Source organism: Panulirus ornatus, chromosome 37 (assembly GCF_036320965.1).
Source record: "Panulirus ornatus isolate Po-2019 chromosome 37, ASM3632096v1, whole genome shotgun sequence".
In the NCBI taxonomy this organism is placed as follows: Eukaryota; Metazoa; Arthropoda; class Malacostraca; order Decapoda; family Palinuridae; genus Panulirus; species Panulirus ornatus.
Window position 1 is genome coordinate 5,789,702 of NC_092260.1, and position 26,791 is coordinate 5,816,492.

Consider the following 26,791-nt stretch of genomic DNA (forward strand, 5'->3'; position numbering starts at 1 on the left):
TCCTCACCCACTCCCCTCATGTCATTTGCTCTAACTTTTTGCCATTCTACACTCAATCTCTCCTGGTACTTCCTCACACAAGTCTCCCTTCCAAACTCACTTACTCTCACCACTCTCTTCTCCCCAACATTCTCTCTTCTTTTCTGAAAGCCTCTATAATTCTTCACATTTGCGTCCACAAGATAGTGATCAGACATATCTTCAGCTTCCCCTATCAGCACTTTAACATTCAAAAATCTCTCTTTTACATGCCTGTCAATTAACACATAATCCAATAATGCCCTCTGACCATCTCTCCTCCTTACATACGTATACTTATGCATATCTCTTTTTAAACCAGGTATTCCCAATCACTAGTCTTTTTGTAGCTCACAAATCCATGAACTCTTCACCATTTCCATTTACAACACTTAACACACCTTAATTATACCCTCAACTGCCACATTACTCACCTTTGCATTCAAATCACCCATCACTATAACCCGGTCTCGTGCATCAAAACTGCTTATATACTCACTCGGCTGCTCTCAAAACACTTGCCTGTCTTGGTCTTTCTTCTCATGACCAGGTGCATAGGCACCAATAATCACCCATCTCTCTGCATCCACTTTCAGTTTTACCCATATCACTCTAGAATTTACTTTCTTACGCTCTATCACACACTCCCACCACTCCTGCTACAGGAGTAGTGCTACTCCTTCCTTAGGTCTTGTCCTCTCACCAATCCCTGCCTTCACTTCCAAGACTTTCTCAAATTCCTCTTCCCCTTTACCACTGAGCTTTGTTTCACTCAAAGCCAGAACATATATTTTTATATTTTTATTGTCCTTAATCACTGTTCCCCGCATCAGTAATGCAGCACCAGGAAACAGACGAAGAAGGCCCATTCACTCGTATACATATATATATACACATGTATATATACATTTATATCCCTGGGGATAGGGGAGAAAGAATACTTTCCATGCACTGACCACGTGTCGTAGAAGTGGAGGGGTAGGAACCCTCCCCTCCTTGTATTTTAACTTTCTAAAAGGGGAAACAGAAGAAGGAGTCAAGCGGGGAGTGCCTCAAAGGCTCAGATTGGGATGTCTAACTGTGTGTGGATGTAACCAAGATAAGAAAAAAGGAGAGATAGGTAATATGTTTGAGGAAAGGAACCTGGATGTTTTGACTCTGAGTGAAACGAAGCCCAAGGGTAAAGGGGAAGAGTGGTTTGGGAAAGTCTTGGGAATAAAGTCAGGGGTTAGTGAGAGGACAAGAGCAAAGGAAAGAGGAGCACTACTCCTGAAGTACGAGTTGTCAGAGTATGTGATAGTGTAAGAAAGTAAATTCTAGATTGATATGGGTAAAACTGAAAGTGGATGGAGAGAGATGGGTGATTATTGGTGCCTATGCACCTGGTCATGAGAAGAAAGATCTTGGGAGGCAAGTGTTTTGGGAGCAGCTGAGTGTGTTAGCAGCTTTGATGCACAAGACCAGGTTATAGTGATGGGTGATTTGAATGTAAAGAAGAGTAATGTGGCAGTTGAGTGTACATGGGGTGTTCAGTGTTGTAAATGGAAATGGTGAAGAGCTTGTAGATTTGTGTACTGAAAAAGGACTGGTGATTGGGAATACCTGGTTTAAAAAGAGAGATATACATAAGTATGCTTATGTAAGCAGGAGAGATAGCCAGAGAGTGTTACTGGATTATGTGTTAATTGATAGGCACGTGAAAGAGAGACTTTTGGATGTCAATGTGCTGAGAGGTGCAACTGGAGGGATGTCTGATCATTATCTTGTGGAGGCGGAAAGTGAAGATTTGTAGAGGTTTTCAGAAAAGAAGAGAGAATGTTGGGGTGAAGAGATTGGTGAGAGTATGTAAGCTTGAAAAGAAGACTTGTGTGAGGAAGTATCAGGAGAGATTGAGTGCAGAATGGAAAAAGGTGAAAGCAAATGATGTAAGGGGAGTGGGGGAAGAATGGGATGTATTTAGTGAAGGCTTGCACAAGTGATGCCTGTGGCACGAGAAAGGTGGGAGGTGGGCAGATTAGAAAGGGTAGTGAGTGGTTGGATGAAGAAGTAAGATTGTTAGTGAAAGAGAAGAGAGAGGCGTTTGGATGATTTTTGCAGGGGAGCAGGGGAGTAGTGCAAATGAGTGGGAGATGTATAAAAGAAAGAAGCAAGAGTCAAGAGAAAGGTGCAAGAGGTGAAAAAGACGGCAAATGAAAGTTGGGGTGAGAGAGTATCATTAATTTTTAGGGAGAATAAAAGATGTTTTGGAAAGAGGTAAATAAAGTGCATAAGAAAAGAGAACAAATGGGAACTTCAGTGAAGGGCGCAAATGGGGAAGTGATAACAAGTAGTGGTGAAGTGAGAGGGAGATGGAGTGAGTATTTTGAAGGTTAATTGAATATGTTTGATGATAGAGTGGCAGATATAGGGTGTTTTGGTCGAGGTGGTGTGCGAATTGAAAAGGTCAGGGAGATTGTTTTGGTGAACAAAGAAGAGGCAGTGAGAGCTTTGCGGAAGATGAAAGCCGGCAAGGCAGGTGGTTTGGATGGTATTGCAGTGGAAGTTATTAAAAAAGGGGGTGACTGTGTTGTTGACTGGTTGGTGAGGATATTCATTGCATGTATGACTCATGGCGAAGTGCCTGAAGACTGGTGGAATGCATGCATAGTGCCATTGTACAAAGGCAAAGGGGATAAAGTTGAGTGTTCAAATTACAGAGGCATAAGTTTGTTGAGTATTCCCGGGAAATCATATGGGAGGGAATTGATTGAGAGGGTGAAGGCATGTACAGAGCGTCAGATTGGGGAAGAGCAGTGTGCTTTCAGAAGTGGTAGAGGATGGGTGGATCAGGTGTTTGCTTTGAAGAATGTATGTGAGAAATACTTAGAAAAGCAAATGGATTTGTATGAAGCATTTATGGATCTGGAGAAGTCATGTGATTGAGTTGATAGAGATGCTTTGTGGAAGGTATTAAGAGTATATGGTGTGGGAAGTAAGTTGTTAGAAGCAGTGAAAAGGCTTTATCAAAGACGTACGGGATGTGTACAAGTAGGAAGAGAGGAGAGTGATTGATTCCCAGTGAATGTCGGTTTGTGGTATGGGTGCGTGATGTCTCCATGGTTGTTTAATTTGTTTATGGATGGGGTTGTTAGGGAGGTGAATGCAAGAGTTTTGGATGAAGGGGCAATTATGTAGTCTGTTGTGGATGAGAGGGCTTGAAAAGTGAGTCAGTTGTTGTTTGCTGATGATACAGCGCTGGTGGTTGATATGGTAGAGAAACTGCAAAAGTTGCTCTCTCAACCACACTCTTTTTATTACCACACATCTCTCTTACCCTTTCATTACTTTCTTGATCAAACCACCTCACACCACATATTGTCCTCAAACATCTCATTTCCAACACATTCACCCTCCTCTGCACAACCCTATCCATAGCCCACGCCTCACAACCATATAACATTGTTGGAACCAGTATTCCTTCAAACATACCCATTTTTGCTCTCCGAGATAGCTTTCTCTCCTTCCACGCATTCTTCATCGCTCCCAGAACCTTTGCCCCCTCCCCCACCCTGTCACTCACTTCTGCTTCCATGGTTACATCCGCTGCTTAGTTCACTCCCAGATATCTAAAACACTTCACTTCCTCCAGTTTTTCTCTATTCAAATTTACCTCCCGATTGACTTGTCCCTCAACCCTGCTGAACCTAAAGACATTGCTCTTATTCACATTTACTCTCAACTTTCTTCTTTCACACACTTTTCCAAACTCAGTCAACAACTTCATCAAATCAGCCACCAGTGCTGTATCATCAGCAAACAACAACTGACTCACTTCCAACGCCCTCTCATCCACAACAAACTGCATACTTACCCCTCTCTCCAAAACTTTTGCATTCACCTCCCTGACAACCCCATACATAAACAAATTAAACAACCATGGAGACATCACACACCCCTGCCACAAACCAACATTCACTGGGAACCAGTCAGTCTCCTCTCTTCCTACTCATACACATGCCCTACATCTTCAATAAAAACTTTTCACTACTTCTAGCAACTTATCTCCCACACCATATACTCTTAAAACCTTCCACAAAGCACCTCTATCAACTCTATCATATGCCTTCTCTAGATCCATAAATGCTATATACAAATCCATTTGCTTTATGCCTTCTCCAGATCCATAAATGCTACATACAAATCCATTTGCTTTTCTAAGTATTTCTCACATACATTCTTCAAAGCAAACACCTGATCCACACATCCTCTACCACTTCTGAAACCACACTGCTCTTCCCCAATCTGATGCTCTGTACATGCCTTCACCCTCTCAATCAATACCCTCCCATATAATTTCCCAGGAATACTCAACAAACTTATACCTCTGTAATTTGAGCACTCACCTTTATCCCGTTTGCCTTTGTACAATGGCTCTATGCATTCATTCCGCCAATCCTCAGGCACCACACCATGAGTCATACATACATTAAATAACCTTATCAACCAGTCAACAACACAGTCACCCCCTTTTTTAATAAATTCCACAGCAATACCAACCAAACTCGCTGCCTTGCCGGCTTTCATCTTCCACAAAGCTTTCACTTCCTCTTCTCTGTTTACCAAACCAATCTCCCTGACTCTCTCACTTCGCACACAATCTCGACCAAAACACTCTATATCTGCCACTCTATCATTTTACACATTCAAAAAACCTTCAAAATACTCACTCCATCTCCTTATCACTTCACCACTACTTGTCATTACCTTCCCATTAGCCCCATTCACCAATGTTCCCATTTGTTCTCTTGTCTTACGCATATTATTTACCTTCTTCTAAAACAGCTTTCATTCTCCAGAAAGTTTAATGATGCTCTCTCATCCCAACTCTCATTTGCCCTCTTTTTCAATCCTTGCACCTTCCTCTTGACTGCCGCTCTCTTTTATACATCTCCCAGTCATTTGCACTACTTCCTCTCTTTTCTCTTTTGCTAACAACTTTATTTCATTCCACCAGGTACACTTACCTTTATCCCCCTTTGCCTTTATACAGTGGAACTATACATGCATTCCATTAATCCTCAGACAACTCACCATGAACAATATGATCATCCCTTTTCTGAAGAAATTCATAAGGTAGTACCATAGACCATGACACATTTCATTTTATGTGGTGCTTACACCACCTCTTCTCTGTTCACTAAACTACTCTCCATGATTATCACTTCTCATGCTTCTGTGTCTAAAATATTCCACACCAGCCATCTGTCTTGTATACATTTAACAACCCTTCAAAATATTTACTCCGTCTTATCTTCACCTCATTTCTACCTGATACATCTTCCCTATTTGCTCCCTTCACCAGTGTTACAATTTATTCTTTTTTTCTCACAATATTTTCCTTCTCCCAAAAACATTTTCTTATTCTCCCTGAAATTTGATAAAACTCACTCTCCTTAACTCTCAATTCCTCTCTGATGCTTTTATGTGAAATATTAGTACCTCACCCTTTTATTCTTTAAATGTTTAAGCAATTAATGTTAGGAAAATGGATATTTATAACTTTTAAGGTCTTTTAAAGTACAGTCCATAGGCACAGTTTAATTTGAGACTTTGCATGATACAATTCCATAAGGTAAAACAAACCAGAAGAATAATGAAATATTGTATTACTGAATATATGTACAATAAATAAACTATAGTTGTAATATCTGTAACTCCTGGTTCTAATGGTCAAAGTAAAGGAACCTATTACACATTCACTGTGATGAGAAAAATTCAATGCTTCAGACCAAAATGGATGTTTCTAGTGAGAATGGTACATTACTATATGTCAATTCCATCCTTGACAACAAAGTAAAGTTTAAATAGGACTGGTCTTAAAACCTCGAGCAGCAAAATCAGCACCTTCCTTTCTGTCTGATACTTGGGGGAATCTGGAGTCGATAGGAGTTATCATCTCTTTGCTCTTAAAAACTCGCCAGCCACCAGCTCGTGACCAGTCCTGTAGGATATACATAAAAAATATATCTTCAGGATCAATAATAGTTTTAACTGCATTTTTCACCAATATTTAGAAACTGTACTTACTGATGCAAGGAGGGTAATATGGTAGGCATGTCTTAATTCAATAACTACTACTCCTACATACTGAGAAACAACATACATGGCATGTCTTGATTCAATAACTACTGCTCTTACATACTGAGAAACAACATATATGGCACGTCTTGATTTAATTACAGGTACACCACCGAATTTTCAACAACTGATGGTTCAGAACCTCCTCTAGTTCGGACAAAATTACATGAGGAACTTGAAATTACCGCAGCCACCAGACTAGTTTACTAGGCGGCCACAGATGGCTTTGTGTGTTGGGGACACTTATTTACATTCTTTACACTGCACTTGTTGGTGGTGATACCGCAATTCTAAGATTCTTAGCTTATTTTGCTTAAATTTAACCCTAGCTATGGCTTCTAAGACATATGAGACTGTCAGTTGTGGTGTCAAATGTAAACATCAGTCCATATCGATCCAAGATAAAGTAGAACTGTTGAAAAAAATGGACCGTGGTGTTTTGGTGCATAAGCTGTGTGACATCTACAGTATTAGTTCATCAACTGTTTATGATATAAAGAAGCAAAGGGAGAAAATATTGAAATTCTATGCAGATAGCAATTCCAAGAAGCACATGATTATTAGAAAACCTATGAAAGACAGTAAAAGTACTGAGCACGATTGAGTGATGATGGAATGGTTTTGACAGCATCGAAGTGGATAATGGACCAGGCTAAGTTGTTCCATTAAGAACTTAAATTACAACATGACTGTGATTATAGTGAAGGATGGCTTCAAAGATTCAAGAAGCGTCATGAAATTTCCATGAATAAAGTGTGTGCAGAAAAGCGGTCTGCAAACCACAAAGGAGCTGCAGAGTATGTGGATGAATTTGCGAAACTCGTAGCAGACAAGCACCTCAGTCCTGAGCAGGTGTATAATGCAGAAGAATACTTTAAACACATGGTATACTCTAGACACATGGTGTACTTTAGACAGATGCAAGATGTATAATTAGTGGGTTAGAGGTGTGTTGATAAATTATCATTAAGTGGCCACGGTTGTTCCAACAAAATGGTTAATCCGGCAAGGCTTTGGAACCAAGAGTGCCGGAAAATCAGTGGTGCACCTGTACTACTCTTACATACTGCAAAACAATATATACCCAAATAAAAGAAAATTTCATACATTTGCTCCTCCACTTCATCCCTTTAATATCAACCTTTTTCTTTACTTTCAATAAATGAGGAAGTATTTCTAAAATTCATACAAAGGTCAAAGAAATAGTAGTAGTAAATCCCTACAATGACCTTCATATTATAAGTGACATTCAAGTTAGCAGTCGTCCCACAAAAAAGTGCAAAGAACTGAAATGGAGCATAGCTGGCTGGGAATATGGAGTTGTTCGTTAAAGTTTACATGGATAGGGCACTAAACGAGATGAGAATGAGGTGGGGTGACTATACTAAAATACTTGATCAAGGAGAAACAGTTTTCCATAGTTGCTAAAAACAATGAGAAAGAGCTGCTCAATATTCTGGATCACTTTCATAATTTTTGTAGGAGGGACAGTGGTGGATTAATGCATAAGCATCTGGGATGTAAGTCCTGGACCTTTGAAAAAGTTGACCTCATGAAAAATGAACATAAGTGAGAGACTAATCATTGAGGTATAGCAAAAATACAAGCAGTTCAAAAATTTGTGTTGGCATACCATTTCTAGTCTTCAAGGTGAAGCCATTGTGAGTGACTCTCGCATAGCAGTCAACTTTGAAATAGGCCAACCCATTTTTTGTCACTGTTGTGGAGGAGGGTGTCAATAATTGTTTGTGTGAGGATGTGCTGTGGGACAGTACCAAATGTTTTATAGATGTCTATTGCCACTAGTAGTGTGTGTGTGTGTGTGTGTGTGTGTGTGTGTGTGTGTGTGTGTGTGTGTGTGTGTGTGTGTGTGTGTTGGACTGAGAGGTGAAAAAGGAAAGAGGTGGATGAAAGAGTGGAAATGTTAATGTGAGAAGTAAGAAAGGGGAGTTGTTGAATCAAAGGAGGAAATGAAAGGAAGATGAAACAATATTTTGAAAAACTGATGAATGTGGGAGAAGATGAGTTAGCTGTTATTACATGCATGGGTATGGAGGAGGGAAAGAAGAGGATACAAGTCCAGGGGTCTATAGCAAAGAGGGAGGTAAGAAGGGCAGTAATGAGGCTGAAGATGAGAAAGGTATATGCCTGAAATGTTGAAGTATGGAGGAGAAAGTGTGATAGAGTGTCTGCATCTGTTATGTAATTTAGCATGGAAACAAGGATATGCCTGAGGATTGGGTGAAAGCTGTTATTGTTCCTTTATTCAAAAGAGAAGGTGCGAAGGATGTATGCAGCAATAATAGGGGAATAAGTCAGTTAAGTATGCTAGTAAAAATGTATGCAAGTGACACAGTGATGAAAGTGACTGACTGCAGAATAAGTGAGAAGCAAGGTGTGAATCAGATTTTGCTGAGAAAGAACTGGGAAAATATTAAGCAAAAGGTAAAAAGTTGTACGCAGCTTTTACTGATTTGCATAAAGCATATGACAGAATTGAAAGGAATGCTTTATGAGATGTGTTAAGGATATATGAGGTCAAGGTACAACTGATGAATGGTGTCTGATAGCCTTCTGTAGAGGAGCAAATGCACATGTATCAGTGGATGGAGAGTTAAGCAAAAGTTTTGGTATACACTTGAGTGTGGGGCAGGGTTGAGTGATGTCACCGTGGCTCTTTCATATATACATGGTTGGGGTGTTAAGAAAGATGAAAGCAAAACTAAGGAAGGGGGGGGTGTGCAGAGATGGAGTATGGTGGTGAAGTACCAAGACTAGTGACAAACCTGTTTCCAAATGATACTGTGTCATTTGCTGAGAGTGAAGAGGAGTTGCAGAAGGCTGTGTTTTATGATGTGGGTAATCAGAACTGATTGAACATTAATGTATATTTAAGTAAATCAATGATGTGTGAAAAGAGTGAAAGGAAACAAAGTGAAAGTACAGATTTCGCAAAGCCCTATAAGATGAGAGAAGTTTACTACTTTCTGTACAGACATAGGGGGAAAAAGAATGGAAGAGGTGACAGAATTTAAGTATCTGGGCACTACCTTGGTTAAGTTTGATGAGATGGAAGGAGAGATATGGAAGAGAACAGTACAGGGTAAAGGAGTCATTGACTCCCTTAATAGAATAATGAAGGATTGAGGTGTTAGTATGAGAGTGATGAAAGGATTAAGGGACAGCATAGTTATCCCAACCCTGACCTATACAGCCTAAATACAGACTTGGAATGAGTCACAGACATCAAGTATCCAGGCTGCAGCAATGAACTATCTGAGAGGAGCATGTGGTATGACGAGATGGAATGAAGAAAGAAATGAGGGAGTGTATGAGAGACGTGGTATGGTAGGGAATGTAAAGGGAATGAGTTGTGGAGTGGCAGAATGGGTGAAACATCATACTTTGAGAAGGTTTAGGCATGTGGAAAGAACGCAAGATGGGAAGCATACAAGGACAGTGTATGATATGATTACAGGGGTCAGTATGAGAGGAAGACCACCTGTGACATGGAGAAACACAGTGGAAGAGAATTGGTGGGAGAGAAATTGGGAAGGATGCATTGAATGGTGTATGCAAGGGGTAATGTAAGGACAGGGATACATAGAGACTTTTAAGGTGGCCACCCCCTTGATGGAAGTTCCTAGAGGAAATGGGAATCAGAGATATTGACAAAAATAGATAGAAACGTTACATCAACTGATGTAACCCAATATTTCTTAAGAATACACTAGTTGATGTATACTATACTACTGTGTGGAATCACCAAGGATGGATTGTTCTATGCCTTTTAAATGGTTAAGTGGTTCCTACTCTCAACTAAATTCCCAAATGATTCTCCTAGAATCACATATATGTGCGAAAGAATGATATGAGCAAACTTGATGGAAAAATATACTTAGAAACTTCAAGCTTTTGACTGCATTTCAAGCCACCTTCATTAATACTCAATCAAGGTGAATAAAAGAATATAAACTATTTATTTATTATTTATTTTGCTTTGTCACTGTCTCCCGCATTAGCGAGGTAGTGCAAGGAAACAGACGAAAGAATGGCCCAACCCGCCCACATACACATGTATATACATACACGTCCACACAAACAAATATACATACCTATACATCTCAATGTATACATATATATCCACACACAGACATGTACATATATATACATGTACATAATTCACACTGTCTGCCTTTATTCATTCCCATCGCCATCCCGCCACACATGAAATAACAACCCCCTCCCCCCGCATGTGCGCGAGGTAGCGTTAGGAAAAGACAACAAAGGCCACATTCGTTCACACTCAGTCTCTAGCTGTCATGTATAATGCACTGAAACCACAGCTCCCTTTCCACATCCAGGCCCCACACAACTTTCCATGGTCTACCCCAGACGCTTCACATGCCCTGGTTCAATCCATTGACAGCACATCGACCCCGGTATACCACATAGTTCCAATTCACTCTATTCCTTGCACGCCTTTCACCCTCCTGCATGTTCAGGCCCGGATCACTCAAAATCTTTTTCACTCCATCTTTCCACCTCCAATTTGGTTTTCCACTTCTCCTTGTTCCCTCCACCTCTGACACATATATCCTTTTGGTCAATCTTTCCTCACTTATTCTCTCCATGTGACCAAACCATTTCAAAACACCCACTTCTGCTCTCTCAACCACACTCTTTTTATTACCACACATCTCTCTTACACTATTACTACTTACTCGATCAAACCACCTCACATCACATATTGTCCTCAAACATCTCATTTCCAACACATCCACCCTCCTCCACACAACTCTATCTATAGCCCACGACTTGCAACCATATAACATTGTTGGAACCACTATTCCTTCAAACATACCCATTTTTGCTTTCCGAGATAATGTTCTCCACTTCCACACATTCTTCAACGCTCCCAGAACTTTTGCCCCCTCCCCCACCCTATGATTCACTTCCGCTTCCGTGGTTCCATCCACTGCCAAATCCACTCCCAGATATCTAAAACACTTCACTTCCTCCAGTTTTTCTCCATTCAAACTTACCTCCCAACTGACTTGTCCCTCAACCCTACTGCACCTAATAACCTTGCTCTCATTCACATTTACTCTCAGCTTTCTTCTTTCACACACTTTACCAAACCCAGTCACCAGCTTCTGCAGTTTCTCACACAAATCAGACACCAGCGCTGTATCATCAGCGAACAACAACTGACTCACTTCCCAAGCTCTCTCATCCACAACAGACTGTATACTTACCCCTCTTTCCAAAACTCTTGCATTCACCTCCCTAACAACCCCATCCATAAACAAATTAAACAGCCATGGAGACATCACACACCCCTGCCGCAAACCAACATTCACTGAGAACCAAGCACTTTCCTCTCTTCCTACACGTACACAAGCCTTACATCCTCGATAAAAAGTTTTCACTGTTTCTAACAACTTGCCTCCCACACCCTATATTCTTAATACCTTCCACAGAGCATCTCTATCAACTCTATCATATGCCTTCTCCAGATCCATAAATGCTACATACAAATCCATTTGCTTTTCTAACTATTTCTCACATACATTCTTCAAAGCAAACACCTGATCCACACATCCTCTACCACTTCTGAAACCACACTGCTCTTCCCCAATCTGATGCTCTGTACATGCCTTCACCCTCTCAATCAATACCCTCCCATATATTTTCCCAGGAATACTCAACAAACTTATACCTCTGTAATTTGAGCACTCACTTTTATCCCCTTTGCCTTTGTACAATGGCACTATGCAAGCATTCCTCCAATCCTCAGGCACCTCACCATGAGTCATACATACATTAAATAACCTCACCAACCAGTCAACAATACAATCACCCCCTTTTTTAATAAATTCCACTATAATACTATCCAAACCCACTGCCTTGCCGGACTTCATCTTCCGCAAAGCTTTTACTACCTCTTCTCTGTTTACCAATTCATTCTCCCTAACCCTCTCACTTTGCACACCACCTTGACCAAAACACCCTATATCTGCCTCTCTATCATCAAACACATTCAACAAACCTTCAAAATACTCACTCCATCTCCTTCTCACATCACCACTACTTGTCATCACCTCCCCATTAGCCCCCTTCATTGAAGTTCCCATTTGCTCCCTTGTCTTACACACTTTATTTACCTCCTTCCAAAACATCTTTTTATTCTCCCTAAAATCTAATGATGCTCTCTCACCCCAACTCTCATTTGCCCTCTTTTTCACCTCTTGCACCTTTCTCTTGACCTCCTGCCTCTTTCTTTTATACAGCTCCCACTCATTTGCATTATTTCCCTACAAAAATTGTCCAAATACCTCTCTCTTTTCTTTCACTAATAATCTTACTTCTTCATCCCACCACTCATTACCCTATCTAATCTGCCCACCTCCCACACATCTTTTGCACAAGCCATCACTGCTCCCCTAAATACATCCCATTCCTACCCCACTCCCTTTACCTCCTTTGTTCTCACCTTTTTCCATTCTGTACTCAGTCCCTCCTAGCACTTCCTCACACTGGTCTCCTTCCCAAGCTCACTTACTCTCACCACTTTCTTCACCCCAACATTCTCTCTTCTTTTCTGAAATCCTCTACAAATCTTCACCCTCGCCTCCACAAGATAATGATCAGACATCCCTCCAGTTGCACCTCTCAGCACATTAACATCCAAAAGTCTCTCTTTCCCACGCCCATCAATTAACACGTAATCCAGTAACACTCTCTGACTTGCATAAGCATACTTATGTATATCTCTCTTTTTAAACCAGGTATTCCCAATCACCAGTCCTTTTTCAGCACATAAATCTACAATCTCTTCACCATTTCCATTTACAACACTGAACACCCCATGTATACCAATTATTCCCTCAACTGCTACATTACTCACCTTTGCATTCAAATCACCCATCACTATAACCTGGTCTCGTGCATCAAAACTACTAACACACTCACTCAGCTGCTCCCAAAACACTTGCCTCTCATGATCTTTCTTCTCATGCTCAGGTATTTAGTTTTAAGTATTTAGATTTAAATTACGAAAATGGGAAACAGAAGGAGAAAAGCGGGGAGTGCTCATCCTCCTTGAAGGCTCAGACTTGGGTGTCTGAATGTGTGTGGATGTAACTAAGATGAGAAAAAAGGAGAGATAGGGAGTATGTTTGAGGAAAGAAACCTGGATGTTTTGGCTCTGAGTGAAGTGAAGCTCAAGGATAAAGGAGAAGAGCGGTTTGGGAATGTCTTGGGAGTAAAGTAAGGGGTTGGTGAGAAGACAAAGAGCTAAGGAAGGAGTGGCACTACTCCTGAAGCAGGAATTGTGGGAGTATGTGATACAGTGTAAGAAGGTAAATTCTAGATTGATTTGCATAAAACTGAAAGAGGACGGTGAGCAATGGGTGTTTACTGGTGCTTATGCAACTGGTCATGAGAAAAAGGATCGTGAGAGAAAAGTGTTTCGGGATCAGCTGAGTGAGTGTGTTAGTAGCTTTGATGCACGAGATCAAGTTATAGTGACGGGTGACTTAAATGCAAAGGTGAGTAATGTGGCAGTTGAGGGTATAATTGGTGTAAGTGGGGTGTTCAGTGTTGTAAATGGAAATGGTGTAGAGCTTGCAGATTTGTGTGTTGAAAAAGGACTGGTGATTGGGAATACGTGAGAGATACACATAATACATATGTGAGTAGGAGAGATGGTCAAAGGGCATTATTGGATTATGTGTTAATTGACAGGCATGTAAAAGAGAGGCTTCTAGATGTTAATGTAATGTGCTTAGAGAGGCAGCTGGAGGGATGTCTGATCACTATCTTGTGGAGGCAAAGGTGAAGATTTGTGGAAGTTTCCAGGAAAGAAGAATGTTGGGGAGAAGAGAGTAAGTGAGCTTAGGAAGGAGATTTGTGTAAGGAAGTACCAGGAGAGATTGAGTGTAGAACGGCAAAAGGTGAGAGCAAATGACGTGAGGGGGGTGGGATGTATTTACGGAAGCAGTGGAAGTAGTGCAAATGACAGGGAAATGTATAAAAGAAAATGGCAGGAGGTCAAAAGAAAGGTGCAAAAGGTGAAAAAGAGGGCAAATGAGAGTTGGGGTGAGAGTTAAATTAAATTTTAGGGAGGATAAAAAGATGTTTTGGAAGGAGGTAAGTAACGTGTGTAAGACAAGAGAACAAATGGGAACATAAGTGTAGGGGGCAAATACGGAGGTGATAATGGGTAGTGATGAAGTGAGAGGAAGATGGGGTGGGTATTTTGAAGGTTTGTTGAATGTGTTTGATGACAGAATGGCAGATATAGTGTGTTTTGGTCAGGGTGGTGTATGAAGTGAAAGGGCCCAGGTTTGGTAAACAGAGAAATGGTAGTGAAAGCTTAGCGGAGGATGAAATCCGGCAAGGCGGCGGGCTTGGATGGTATTACAGTGTAATTTACTGAAAAAGGGAATGACTGTTGTTGATTAGTTGGTAAGGTTAATCAATGTACGTATGGATCATGGTGATGTGCCTGAGCATTGGTAGAATGCATGCATAGTGCCATTGTACAATGGCAAAGGGTATAAAGGTGAGTGTTCAAATTACAGAGGTATAAGTTTGTTGAGTATTCCTGGGAAATTATATGGGAGGGTTTTGATTGAGAGGGTAAAGGCATGTACAAAGCATCAGACTGGAGAAGAGCAGTGTGGTTTCAGAAGTGGTAGAGGATGTGTGGATCAGGTGTTTGCTTTGAAGAATGTATGCAAGAAATACTTAGAAAAACAGATGGATTTGAATGTAACATTTATGGATCTAGAGAAGGCATATGACAGGGTTGATAGAGATGCTTTGTTGAAGATTTTAAGAGTATGGTGTGGGAGGTAAATTGCTGCAAGCAGTGAAAAGTTTCTACTGAGGATGTAAGGCATGTGTATGAGTATGGAGAGAAGAAAGTGATTGGTTCCCAGTGAATATTGGTTTGTGGCAGAGGTGTGTGATGTCTCCATGGTTGTTTAATTCGTTTATGGATGGGGTGGTTAGGGAGGTAAATGCAAGAGTTTTGAAGAGAGGGGTGAGTAAGCAGTCTGTTATTAGGGATACTCAACCTGTAGTTTCTGATACTGAACATTATTAACTTCCAAAGGAACTGCAAAAAGAGACAGCAAAGACAGTGGAAGAGAAAGCTGATGACCATAACCTCAGTCCTTGTCATACATCAATCAGACTAAGGTAGCTGATAAAAACAATTATGTATCTTACTAAGTATCATATTTTCAAGATCAAGGGTACATGTTCTTTGTAAAACTGTTCTCAAATTACTGATTTCCCAATTTTTTGAGATAATTCACATGTATAGAGAGACTGGGGGAAGGGATAAGTGTAAAACGGTAAAACGGTTATGATGCATATAGAGAATGACAACTTATGTTTCACACCATAAACTTACTCAAGATTGTTGCATAAAAATGATTTGAAGTTAAAGCTTTACTAGATGTACTTACATTCTGGTTATATTTGAAGTAATAATATCCAGCATAGACCGCACCAAAAATCATGGCAAACTTTCCAGTGAACCAACGTAACTTTGCTGCACTCTCATAACCCTAGAGGAAACAAAAAATAAAGATCTTATCTAGACAGTACATATATATCTCAACAAAACTCTGTTTTTAATCATATTTCATTTCATTAATGCACATTTAAAAATATTCTGAATGCATTCATCTTTCCTGATCAAACATCTATTAATTTCAGTATTACAGAACAACTAACTTAAATGCATTCATTAGCTCCCCAGGGTTGAGCACATAGCTTCGAATCCTGGATGAAGCAGTCATTCCACAGTCATCTGTTCTTTCACCCCTAGGGGGTGGTCAATAATATGGGTACCTGGCTCAGGATAGCATATACATTTATTCATAAATATCATTATACTTGATCGCCTTTTCCCTCGTCAGTGAGGTGGCACCAAGAAACAAATGAAGAAAGACCCATCCATTCATATACACACATGTATAAATACATGCACATGCACATACATATACATTTATATTTTATCATATTTAGTCGCTGTCTCCCGTGTTAGCGAGGTAGCGCAAGGAAACAGACGAAAGAATGGCCCAATCTAACCACATACACATGTATATACATAAACACCCACACACGCACATATACATACCTATACATTTCAACGTATACATTTTTTTTTTTTTTTTTTTTTTATACTTTGTCGCTGTCTCCCGCGTTTGCGAGGTAGCGCAAGGAAACAGACGAAAGAAATGGCCCCCCCCCCATACACATGTACATACACACGTCCACACACGCAAATATACATACCTACACAGCTTTCCATGGTTTACCCCAGACGCTTCACATGCCTTGCTTCAATCCACTGACAGCACGTCAACCCCTGTATACCACATGACTCCAATTCACTCTATTTCTTGCCCTCCTTTCACCCTCCTGCATGTTCAGGCCCCGATCACACAAAATCTTTTTCACTCCATCTTTCCACCTCCAATTTGGTCTCCCTCTTCTCCTCGTTCCCTCCACCTCCGACACATATATCCTCTTGGTCAATCTCTCCTCACTCATTCTCTCCATGTGCCCAAACCATTTCAAAACACCCTCTTCTGCTCTCTCAACCACGCTCTTTTTATTTCCACACATCTCTCTTACCCTTACGTTACTTACTCGATCAAACCACCTCACACCACACATTGTCCTCAAACATCTCATTTCCAGCACATCCATCCTCCTGCGCACATCTCTATCCATAGCCCACGCCTCGCAACCATACAACATTGTTGGAACCACTATTCCCTCAAACATACCCATTTTTGCTTTCCGAGATAATGTTCTCGACTTCCACACATTTTTCAAGGCTCCCAAAATTTTCGCCCCCTCCCCCACCCTATGATCCACTTCCGCTTCCATGGTTCCATCCGCTGACAGATCCACTCCCAGATATCTAAAACACTTCACTTCCTCCATACATACATACATACATACATATACATTTTTTCTTTTATACTTTGCCGCTGTCTCCTGCGTTAGTGAGGTAGCGCAAGGAAACAGACGAAAGAATGGCCCAACCCACCCACATACATATGTATATACATACATGCCCACATACAGCATATAAACAAACCTATACATCTCAACTTATATATACACATGGACATATACATATATACACATGTACATAATTCATAGTCTGCCCTTACTCATTCCCATCGCCACCCTGCCACGCATGAAATGACAACCTCCGCATGTGCGTGAGGTAGCGCTAGGAAAATATAAAAAAGGCCACATTCGTTCACACTCAGTCTCTAGCTGTCATGTATAATACATATACATACACAGACATATACATATACACACATGTATATATATCCATACTTGCTGCCTTCGTCCATTGCCATCGCCACCCTGCCACACATGAAAATAGGACCCCCTTTCCCCCGCGCGTGCACAAGGTAGCGCTAGGAAAAGACAACAAAGGCCACATTTGTTCACACTCAGTCTCTAGCTGTCATATGTAATGCACCAAAACCACAGTTCCCTTTCCACATCCAGGCCCCACAAAACTTTCCATGGTTTACCCCAGACGCTTCACATGCCCTGGTTCAATCCATTGACATCACGTCGACCCTAATATACCACATCGTTCCAATACACTCTACTCCTTGCACGCCTTTCACCCTCCTGCATGTTCAGGCCCTGATCGCTCAAAATCTTTTTCACTCCATCTTTCCACCTCCAATTTGGTCTCCCACTTCTCCTCGTTCCCTCCACCTCTGACACATATATCCTCTTGGTCAATCTTTCCTCACTCATTCTCTCCATGTGACCAAACCATTTCAAAACACCCTCTTCTGTTCTCTCAACCACACTCTTTTTATTACCACACATCTCTCTTACCCTTTCATTACTTACTCAATTAAACCACCTCACACCACATATTGTCCTCAAACATCTCATTTCCAACACATCCACCCTCCTCTGCACAATTCTATCTATAGCCTACACCTCACAACCATATAACATTGTTAGAACCAATATTCCTTCACACATACCCATTTTTGCTTTCTGAGATAATGTTCTCGCCTTCCACACATTTTTCAAAGCTTCCAGAACTTTCACCCCCTCCGCCACCCTGTGACTCAGGCTTCCATGGTTCCATCTGCTGCCAAATCCACTCCAAGATATCTAAAACACTTTACTTCCTCCAGCATTTCTCCATTCAAACTTACCTCCCAAATGACTTGTCCCTAAACCCTACTGTACCTAATAACCTTGCTCTTATTCACATTTACTTTCAACTTTCTTCTTTCACACACTTTATCAAACTCAGTCACCAGATTCAGCAGTTTCTCACATGAATCAGCCACCAGCGCTGTATCATCAGCAAACAACAACTGACTCACTTCCCAAGCTCTCTCGTCCACAAAAGACTCATACTTGACCCTCTTTCCGAAACTCTTGCATTCACCTCCCTAACAACCCCATCCATAAACAAATTAAACTACCATGGAGACATCACGCACCCCTGCCGCAAACCAACATTCACTGAGAACCAATCACTTTCATCTCTTCCTACATGTACACAAGCCTTACATCCTCGATAAAAACTTTTCACTGCTTCTAGCAACTTGCCTCCCACACCATATATTCTTAATACCTTCACCAGAGCATCTCTATCAACTCTATCATATGCCTTCTCTAGATCCATAAATGCTACATACAAATCCATTTGCTTTTCTAAGTATTTCTCACATACATTATTCACAGCAAACACCTGATCCACACATCCTCTACCACTTCTGAAGCCACACTGCTCTTCCCTAATCTGATGCTCCGTACATGCTTTCACCCTCTCAATCAATACCCTCCCATAAAATTTCCCAGGAATACTCAACAAACTTATACCTCTGTAATTTGAGCACTCACTTTTATCCCCTTTGCCTTTGTACAATGGCACCATGCAAGCATTCCGCCACTCCTCAGGCACCTCACCATGAGTAATACATACATTGAATAATCTTACCAACCAGTCAACAATACAGTCACCCCCTTTTTCAATAAATTCCACTGCAATACCATTAAACCCGCTGCCTTGCTGGCTTTCATCTTCCGCAAAGCTTTTACTATCTCTTCTCTGTTTACCAAATCATTCTCCCTAACCCTCTCACTTTGCACACCACCTTGACCAAAAGACCCTATATCTGCCACTCTATCATCAAACACATTCAACAAACCTTCAAAATACTCACTCCATCTCCTTCTCACATCAGCACTACTTGTTATCACCTCCCCATTAGCCCCCTTCATTGATGTTTCCATTTGTTCCCTTGTCTTACGCACTTTATTTACCTCCTTCCAAAACATCGCCTTATTCTCCCTAAAATTTAATGATACTCTCTCACCCCAACTCTCATTTGCCCTCTTTTTCACCTCTTGAACCATTTCTCTTGACCTGCCTCTTTCTTTTATACATCTCCCTCTCATTTGCATTATTTCCCTTTCCCTTCAAAAATCCTCCAAATGCCTCTCTCTTCTCTTTCACAAATTATCTTACTTCTTCATCCCACCACTCACTACCCTTTCTAATCTGCCCACCTCCCACGCATCTCATGCCACAAGCATCTTTTGCACAAACCATCACTGCTTTCCTAAATACATCCCATTCCTCTCCCACTCCCCTTACGTCCTTTGTTCTCACCTTTTTCCATTCTGTACTCAGACTCTCCTGGTACTTCCTCACACAAGTCTCCTTCCCAAGCTCACTTACTCTCACCACTCTCTTCACCCCAACATTCTCTCTTCTTTTCTGAAAACCTCTACAAATCTTCACTTTTGCCTCCACAAGATAATGATCAGACATCCCTCCAGTTCCACCTCTCAGTACATTAACATCCAAAAGTCTCTCTCGCGAGCTTATCAATTAACACGTAATCCAATAACACTCTCTGGCCATCTCTCCTACTTACATACGTATAGTTATGTATATCTATCTTTTTAAACCAGGTATTCCCAACCACCAGTCCTTTTTCAGAACATAAATCTACAAGCTCTTCATTTCCATTTACAACACTGAACACCCATGTACACAAATTATTCCCTCAACTGAGAGAACAAGAGCAAGGAAAGGAGTAGCACTACTCCTGAAACAGGTGTGGTGGGAGTATGTGATAGAGTGTAAGAAAGTAAACTCTAGATTGACATGGGTAAAACTGAAAGTGGATGGAGAGAGATGGGTGATTATTGGTGCATATGCACCAGGGCATGAGAAGAAAGGTCATGAGAGGCAAGTGTTTTGGAAGCAGACGAGTGAGTGTGTTATTAGTTTTGATGCACGAGACCAGGTTATAGTGATGGGTGATTTGAATGCAAAGGTGAGTAATGTGGCAGGTGAGGGAATAACTGGTGTACATGGGGTGTTCAGTGTTGTAAATGGAAATGGTGAAGAGCTTGTAGATTTATGTAAAGAAAAAGGACTAGAGATTGGGAATACCTGGTTTAAAAAGAGAGATATACATAAGTATATGTATGTAAGTAGGAGAGAAGGCCAAAGAGTGTTATTAGATTACGTGTTAATTGATAGCCACGCGAAAGAGAAACTTTTGGATGTTAAAGTGCTGAGAGGTGCAACTGGAGGGATGTCGGATCATTATCTTGTGGAGGCGAAGGTGAAGATTTGTAGAGGTTTTCAGAAAAGAAGAGAGAATGTTGGGGTGAAGAGAGTGGTGAGAGTAAGTGTGCTTGGGAAGGAGACTTGTGTGAGGAAGTACCAGGAGAGACTGAGTACAGAATGGAACAAGGTGAGAACAAAGGACATAAGGGGAGTGCGGGAGGAATGGGATGTATTTAGGGAAGCAGTGATGGTTTGTGCAAAAGACGCTTGTGGTATGAGAAGTGAGGGGGTTAATGGGGAGGTGATAACAAGTAGTGCTGATGTGAGAAGGAGATAAAGTGAGTATTTTGAAGGTTTGCTGAATGTGTTTGATGATAGAGTGGCAGATATAGGGTGTTTTGGTCGTGGTGGTGTGCAAAGTGAGAGGGTTATGGATAATGATTTGGTAAACAGAGAAGAGGTAGTAAAAGCTTTGCGGAAGATGAAAGCCAGCAAGGCAGCGGGTTTGGATGGTATTGCAGTGGAATTTATTAAAAAAGGGGTGACTGTATTATTGACTGGTTGGTTTGGTTATCTAATGTATGTACGACTCAAGGTGAGGTGCCTGAGGACTGGCGGAATGCTTGCATAGTGCCATTGTACAAATACAAAGGGGATAAGAGTGAGTGCTCAAACTACAGAGGTATAAGTTGTTGAGTATTCCTGGGAAATTATATGGGAGGGTATTGATTGAGAAGGTGAAGGCATGTACAGAGCATCAGATTGGGGAAGAGCAGTGTGGTTTTAGAAGTGGTAGAGGATGTATGGATCAGGTGTTTGCTTTGAAGAATGTATGTGAGAAATACTTAGAAAAGCAAATGGATTTGTAAATAGCATTTATGGATCTGGAGAAGGCATATGATAGAGTTGATAGAGATGCTCTGTGGAAGGTATTAAGAATATATGGTGTGGGGGGAGGGGCAAGTTGTTAGAAGCAGTGAAAAGTTTTTATTGAGGATGGAAGGCATGTGTACATGTGGGAAGAGAGGAAAATGATTGGTTCCCAGTGAATGTTGGTTTGCGGCAGGGGTGTGTGATGTCTCCATGGTTGTTAAATTTGCTTATGGATGGGGTTCTTAGGGAGATGAATGCAAGGGTTTTGGAAAGAGGGTCAAGTATGCAGTCTGTTGTGGATGGGAGAGCTTGGGAAGTGAGTTAATTGTTGTTTGCTGATGATACAGCGCTGGTGGCTGATTCGGGTGAGAAACTGCAAAAGCTGGTAACTGAGTTTGGTAAAGTGTGTGAAACAAGAAAGCTGAGAGTAAATGTGAATCAGAGCAAGGTTATTACGTACAGTAGGGTTGAGGGACAAGTCAATTGGGAGGTAAGTTGGGAGGTAAGTTTGAATGGAGAAAAACTGGAGAAAGTGAAGTGTTTTAGATATCTGGGAGTGGATTTGGCAGTGGATGGAACCATGGACGCGAAAGTGAATCATAGGGTATGGGAGGGGGCGAAAGTTCTGGGAGCATTGAAGAATGTGTGGAAGTCGAGAACATTATCTCGGAAAGCGAAAATGGGTATGTTTGAAGAAATAGTGGTTCCAACAATGTTATATGGTTGGGAGGCATGGGCTATAGATAGAGTTTTGCAGAGGAGGGTTGATATGCTGGAAATGAGATGTTTGAGGACAATATGTGGTGTGAGGTGGTTTGATCGAGTAAGTAATAATACGGTAAGAGAGATGTGTGGTAATAAAAACAGTGTGGTTGAGAGAGCAGAAGAGGGTGTTTTGAAATGGTTTGGTCACATGGAGAGAATGAGTGAGGAAAGATTGACCAAGAGGATATATGTGTCAGAGGTGGAGGGAACGAGGAGAAGAGGGAGACCAAATTGGAGGTGGAAAGATGGAGTGAAAAAGATCTTGAGAGATTGGGGCCTGAACATGCAGGAGGGAGAAAGGCGTGCAAGGAGCAGAGTGAATTGGAACGATGTGGTATACCGGGGTTGACATGCTGTCAATGGATTGAACCAGGGCATGTGAAGCGTCTGGGGTAAACCATGGAAAGTTCTGTAGGGCCTGGATGTGGAAAGGGTCTGTGGTTTCAGTGCATTATACATGACAGCTAGAGACTGAGTGTGAACAAATGTGGCCTTTGTTGTCCTTTCCTAGTGCTACCTCGCGCACATGCGGGGGGAGGGGGTTGTTATTTCATATGTGGTGGGGTGGCGATGGGAATGAATAAAGGCAGATAGTATATATATTTTTTTTTTTTTTTTTTTTTTTGGTTTGTCGCTGTCTCCCGCGTTTGCGAGGTAGCGCAAGGAAACAGACAAAAGAAATGGTCCAACCCACCCCCATACACATGTATATACATACGTCCACACACGCAAATATACATACCTACACAGCTTTCCATGGTTTACCCCAGACGCTTCACATGCCTTGATTCAATCCACTGACAGCATGTCAACCCCGGTATACCACATCGCTCCAATTCACTCTATTCCTTGCCCTCCTTTCACCCTCCTGCATGTTCAGGCCCCGATCACACAAAATCTTTTTCACTCCATCTTTCCACCTCCAATTTGGTCTCCCTCTTCTCCTCGTTCCCTCCACCTCCGACACATATATTCTCTTGGTCAATCTTTCCTCACTCATTCTCTCCATGTGCCCGAACCATTTCAAAACACCCTCTTCTGCTCTCTCAACCACGCTCTTTTTATTTCCACACATCTCTCTTACCCTTACGTTACTTACTCGATCAAACCACCTCACACCACACATTGTCCTCAAACATCTCATTTCCAGCACATCCATCCTCCTGCGCACAACTCTATCCATAGCCCACGCCTCGCAACCATACAACATTGTTGGAACCACTATTCCTTCAAACATACCCATTTTTGCTTTCCGAGATAATGTTCTCGACTTCCACACATTCTTCAAGGCTTTTTCAGGAATACTCGACAAACTTATGCCTCTATCGTTTGAACACTCACCTTTATCCCCTTTGCCTTTGTACAATGGCACTATACATGCATTCCACCAATCCTCAGGCACTTCATCATGATCCATATATACAATGAATATCCTTACCAACCAAATCAACAACACAGTCACCCCTTTTCTTAATAAATTCTACTGCAATACCATCCAAAACTGCCGCCTTCCCAGATTTCATCTTCCACAAGGCTTTCACCACCTCTTCTCTCTTCACCAGACCACTCTCCCCAACTCTCTCACTTCACACACAATCCCAACCAAAACACCCTATATCTGCCACTCTATCATCAAACACATGCAACAAACCTTCAAAGCATTAACTCAATCTCTCACTTCATCACTACCTGTTATTACTTTCCCCCATTGCCCCCTTCACCAATGTTCTAATTTGTTCTCTTATCTTACTTACATTATTTACCTCCTTCCAAAACATCCTTTCATTCTCTCTAAAGTTAAATGATACTCTCTCATACCAACTCTCATATGCCATCTTTTCCACCCCTTGCACCTTCCTCTTGACCTCCTGCCACTTTCTCATACATACATTTCCCAGTCATTTGCACTCCTTCCTTGCGAGTATTATCCAAACCAAACGCCTCTCTTTTCTCTTTCTCTAACAACTTTAGTTCATCCCACCACTCAATACCCTTTCTAATCTGCCCACTCCCACCTTTCTCATGCCACATGCATCTTTTGCACAAGCCATCACTGCTTCCGTATACATCCAATTCCTCATCCATTCCTCTCACATCATCTACTCACTTCTTCCCTAAATACATACAATTCCTCATCCATTCCTCTCACATCATCTGCTCTCACCTTTTGCCATTCTACACGAAATCTCTCCAGGTACTTCCTCACACAAGTCTCCTTTCCAAGCTAACTTACTCTTACCACTCTCTTCTGAACATTCTCTATCTTATCTTCATCTTCGCCTCCACAAAATAGTGATCAGACATCCCACTAGCTGCCCCTCTCAGCACATTAACATCCAAAAGTCTCTTTAACATGCCTATCAATGAACATGTAATCTTATAATGCTCTCTGACCATCTCTCCTACTCTCATATGTATATTTGTGTACATCTCTTTTTAAATCAAGCATTCTCAATCACATCTTTTTTCAGCACACAAATCCACAAGCTCTTCACCTTTTCCATTCACAACACTGCAAACCTCATGTACACCAATAATACCCTCAACTGCCACATTACTCATCTTCGCATTTCAATCACTCATCATTAATACCTGGCCTCATGCACCAGAACTGCTGGCACACTCACTCAGCTGCTCCCAAAATAATTGCCTCTCAACATCTTTCTTCTCACGACCAGGTGTATAAGCATCAATAATTACCCACCTTTCTTCATCCACTTTCTACAACTTACTTTCTTACTCTCTATCACACATTCCCACAACTCCTGCTTTCAAAGCAGTGCTGCTCTTTCCCTAGATCTTGTCCTCTCACCAACCTCTGACTTTATTCCCAAGATGTTTCCAAACCATTCTTCCCCTTTAAGCTTGAGCTTTGTTTCCATTAGAGCCAGAAATCCAGGTTTCTTTCCTCAAACATACTATTTATCTCTTCTTTCTTCTCATCTTGGTTACATCTTCACACATTCTGGCACCCCAATCTGAGCCTTCGAGGAGGATGAGCAATCCCCACCTGACTTGTCCTTCTGTTTCCTCTTTTAGAAACTGAAAGACAAGGGGGGAAGGGTCCACCCCCTCTTGCGCCCTCCTTTTACAACACACAGAGAATACATAGGAAGTGAAGGGTTTTAGATATCTGCAAGTGGACTTAGCAGCAAATGGAACCAAGGAACCGGAAGTGAGTCACAGGGTGGGGACAAGGAAAAGGTCCTTTTAAAGTCAGGGGGTAATAATCCTGGTTTAAGGGGAGTCAGTTTTGATATCTACACTGAAACTAACCGTGTTATGGGCACAAGTGCCTAGATGCCGCAACAAAGGTATTAGCTACTAACAATTCCTTGGATGCATGAACTGAATCGAGTATATTTGTTAAACTCGTTGGCTCAGTTATGGTTTGGTAGAGAAAACTGTCTTTGACAATGTTGATAAGTCTAGCAGATTCTACACTTGAGATAGTTTGCCAGTTGATTTCTGGAAAACCAACATCCCCAAGAATGACTGAGTCTTGATCCTGTTTTGCTCATTATAAACTCTTGTGCATGACAGTGTTAATATCTGCTGGCTGACTTGAGTGTCTACATATGATGTGTATGTATAGTTTGGAAAATTCTGTGCTAATCTGAACACAGCAGCATATATTGTAGTCTGAACTTCAATGGGGTTTTATGTAAGATTTTACATGCAGTGCAGTTTTGCCTCCTCAATCATCCCTAACCCTTACAAATAATTTGTAGTCTGTAGATTGTACTCGCTAATAATGTTGTTTTCCTTGTTAAAAAAATGTTTTTGTTAAACCAGTGATACCAATGTATTAAATGTTTACCAAACAATGTTTCGGATCAATCTTATTACAGGGGAGAGACAATACTTCCCGTGTATTCCTACGTGTCGTAGAAGGCTACTAAAGGTGGCAGCAGCAGGGGGCTGGAAACTCTCCCCTCCTTGTATTTCAATTTCTAAAAGGGGAAACAGTAGAAGGAGTAAAGCAGGGAGTGCTCATCCTCCTTGAAGGCTCAGATTGGGGTGTCTGAATGTGTTTTGATGTAACTGAGATGAGAAGAAGGGAGAGACAGGTAGCATGTTTGAGGAAAGGAACCTGGATTTTCTGGCTCTGAGTGAAAGAAAGCTCAAGGGTAAAGGAGAAGGGTGGTTTGGGAAAGCCTTGGGAGTAAAGTCAGGGTTTGGTAAGAAGACAAGAGCCAAGGAAGGAGTAGAACTACTCCTGAAGCAGGAGTTGTGGAAGTATGTGACAGAGTGTAAGAAAGTAAATTCCAGATTGATGTGGGTAAAACTAAAAGTGGATGGAGAGAGATGGTTGATTATGAGAAGAAAGATCATGAGAGGCAAGTGTTTTGGGAGCAGCTGAGTGTGTCAGCAGCTTTGATGCACAAGAGCGCGTTTTAG

The 26,791-nt window shown here is 41.4% G+C and overlaps 1 protein-coding gene across 1 annotated transcript in view; it reads right to left on the reverse strand.

Annotated features, from left to right (window-relative positions):
• Positions 1-5,646: 5,646 nt before the first annotated feature.
• Positions 5,647-26,791, reverse strand: part of ND-B17 (NADH dehydrogenase (ubiquinone) B17 subunit) — a 44,545-nt gene continuing 23,400 nt past the window's right edge. Inside the window, exons 4-5 of the mRNA XM_071683739.1 lie at positions 15,618-15,719; positions 5,647-5,998 (exon numbers count right to left, since the gene is read on the reverse strand). Coding sequence (XP_071539840.1) covers positions 5,858-5,998; positions 15,618-15,719 — 243 coding nt within the window. The 3' untranslated portion in view covers positions 5,647-5,857. The remainder of the gene's footprint in view (positions 5,999-15,617; positions 15,720-26,791) is intronic.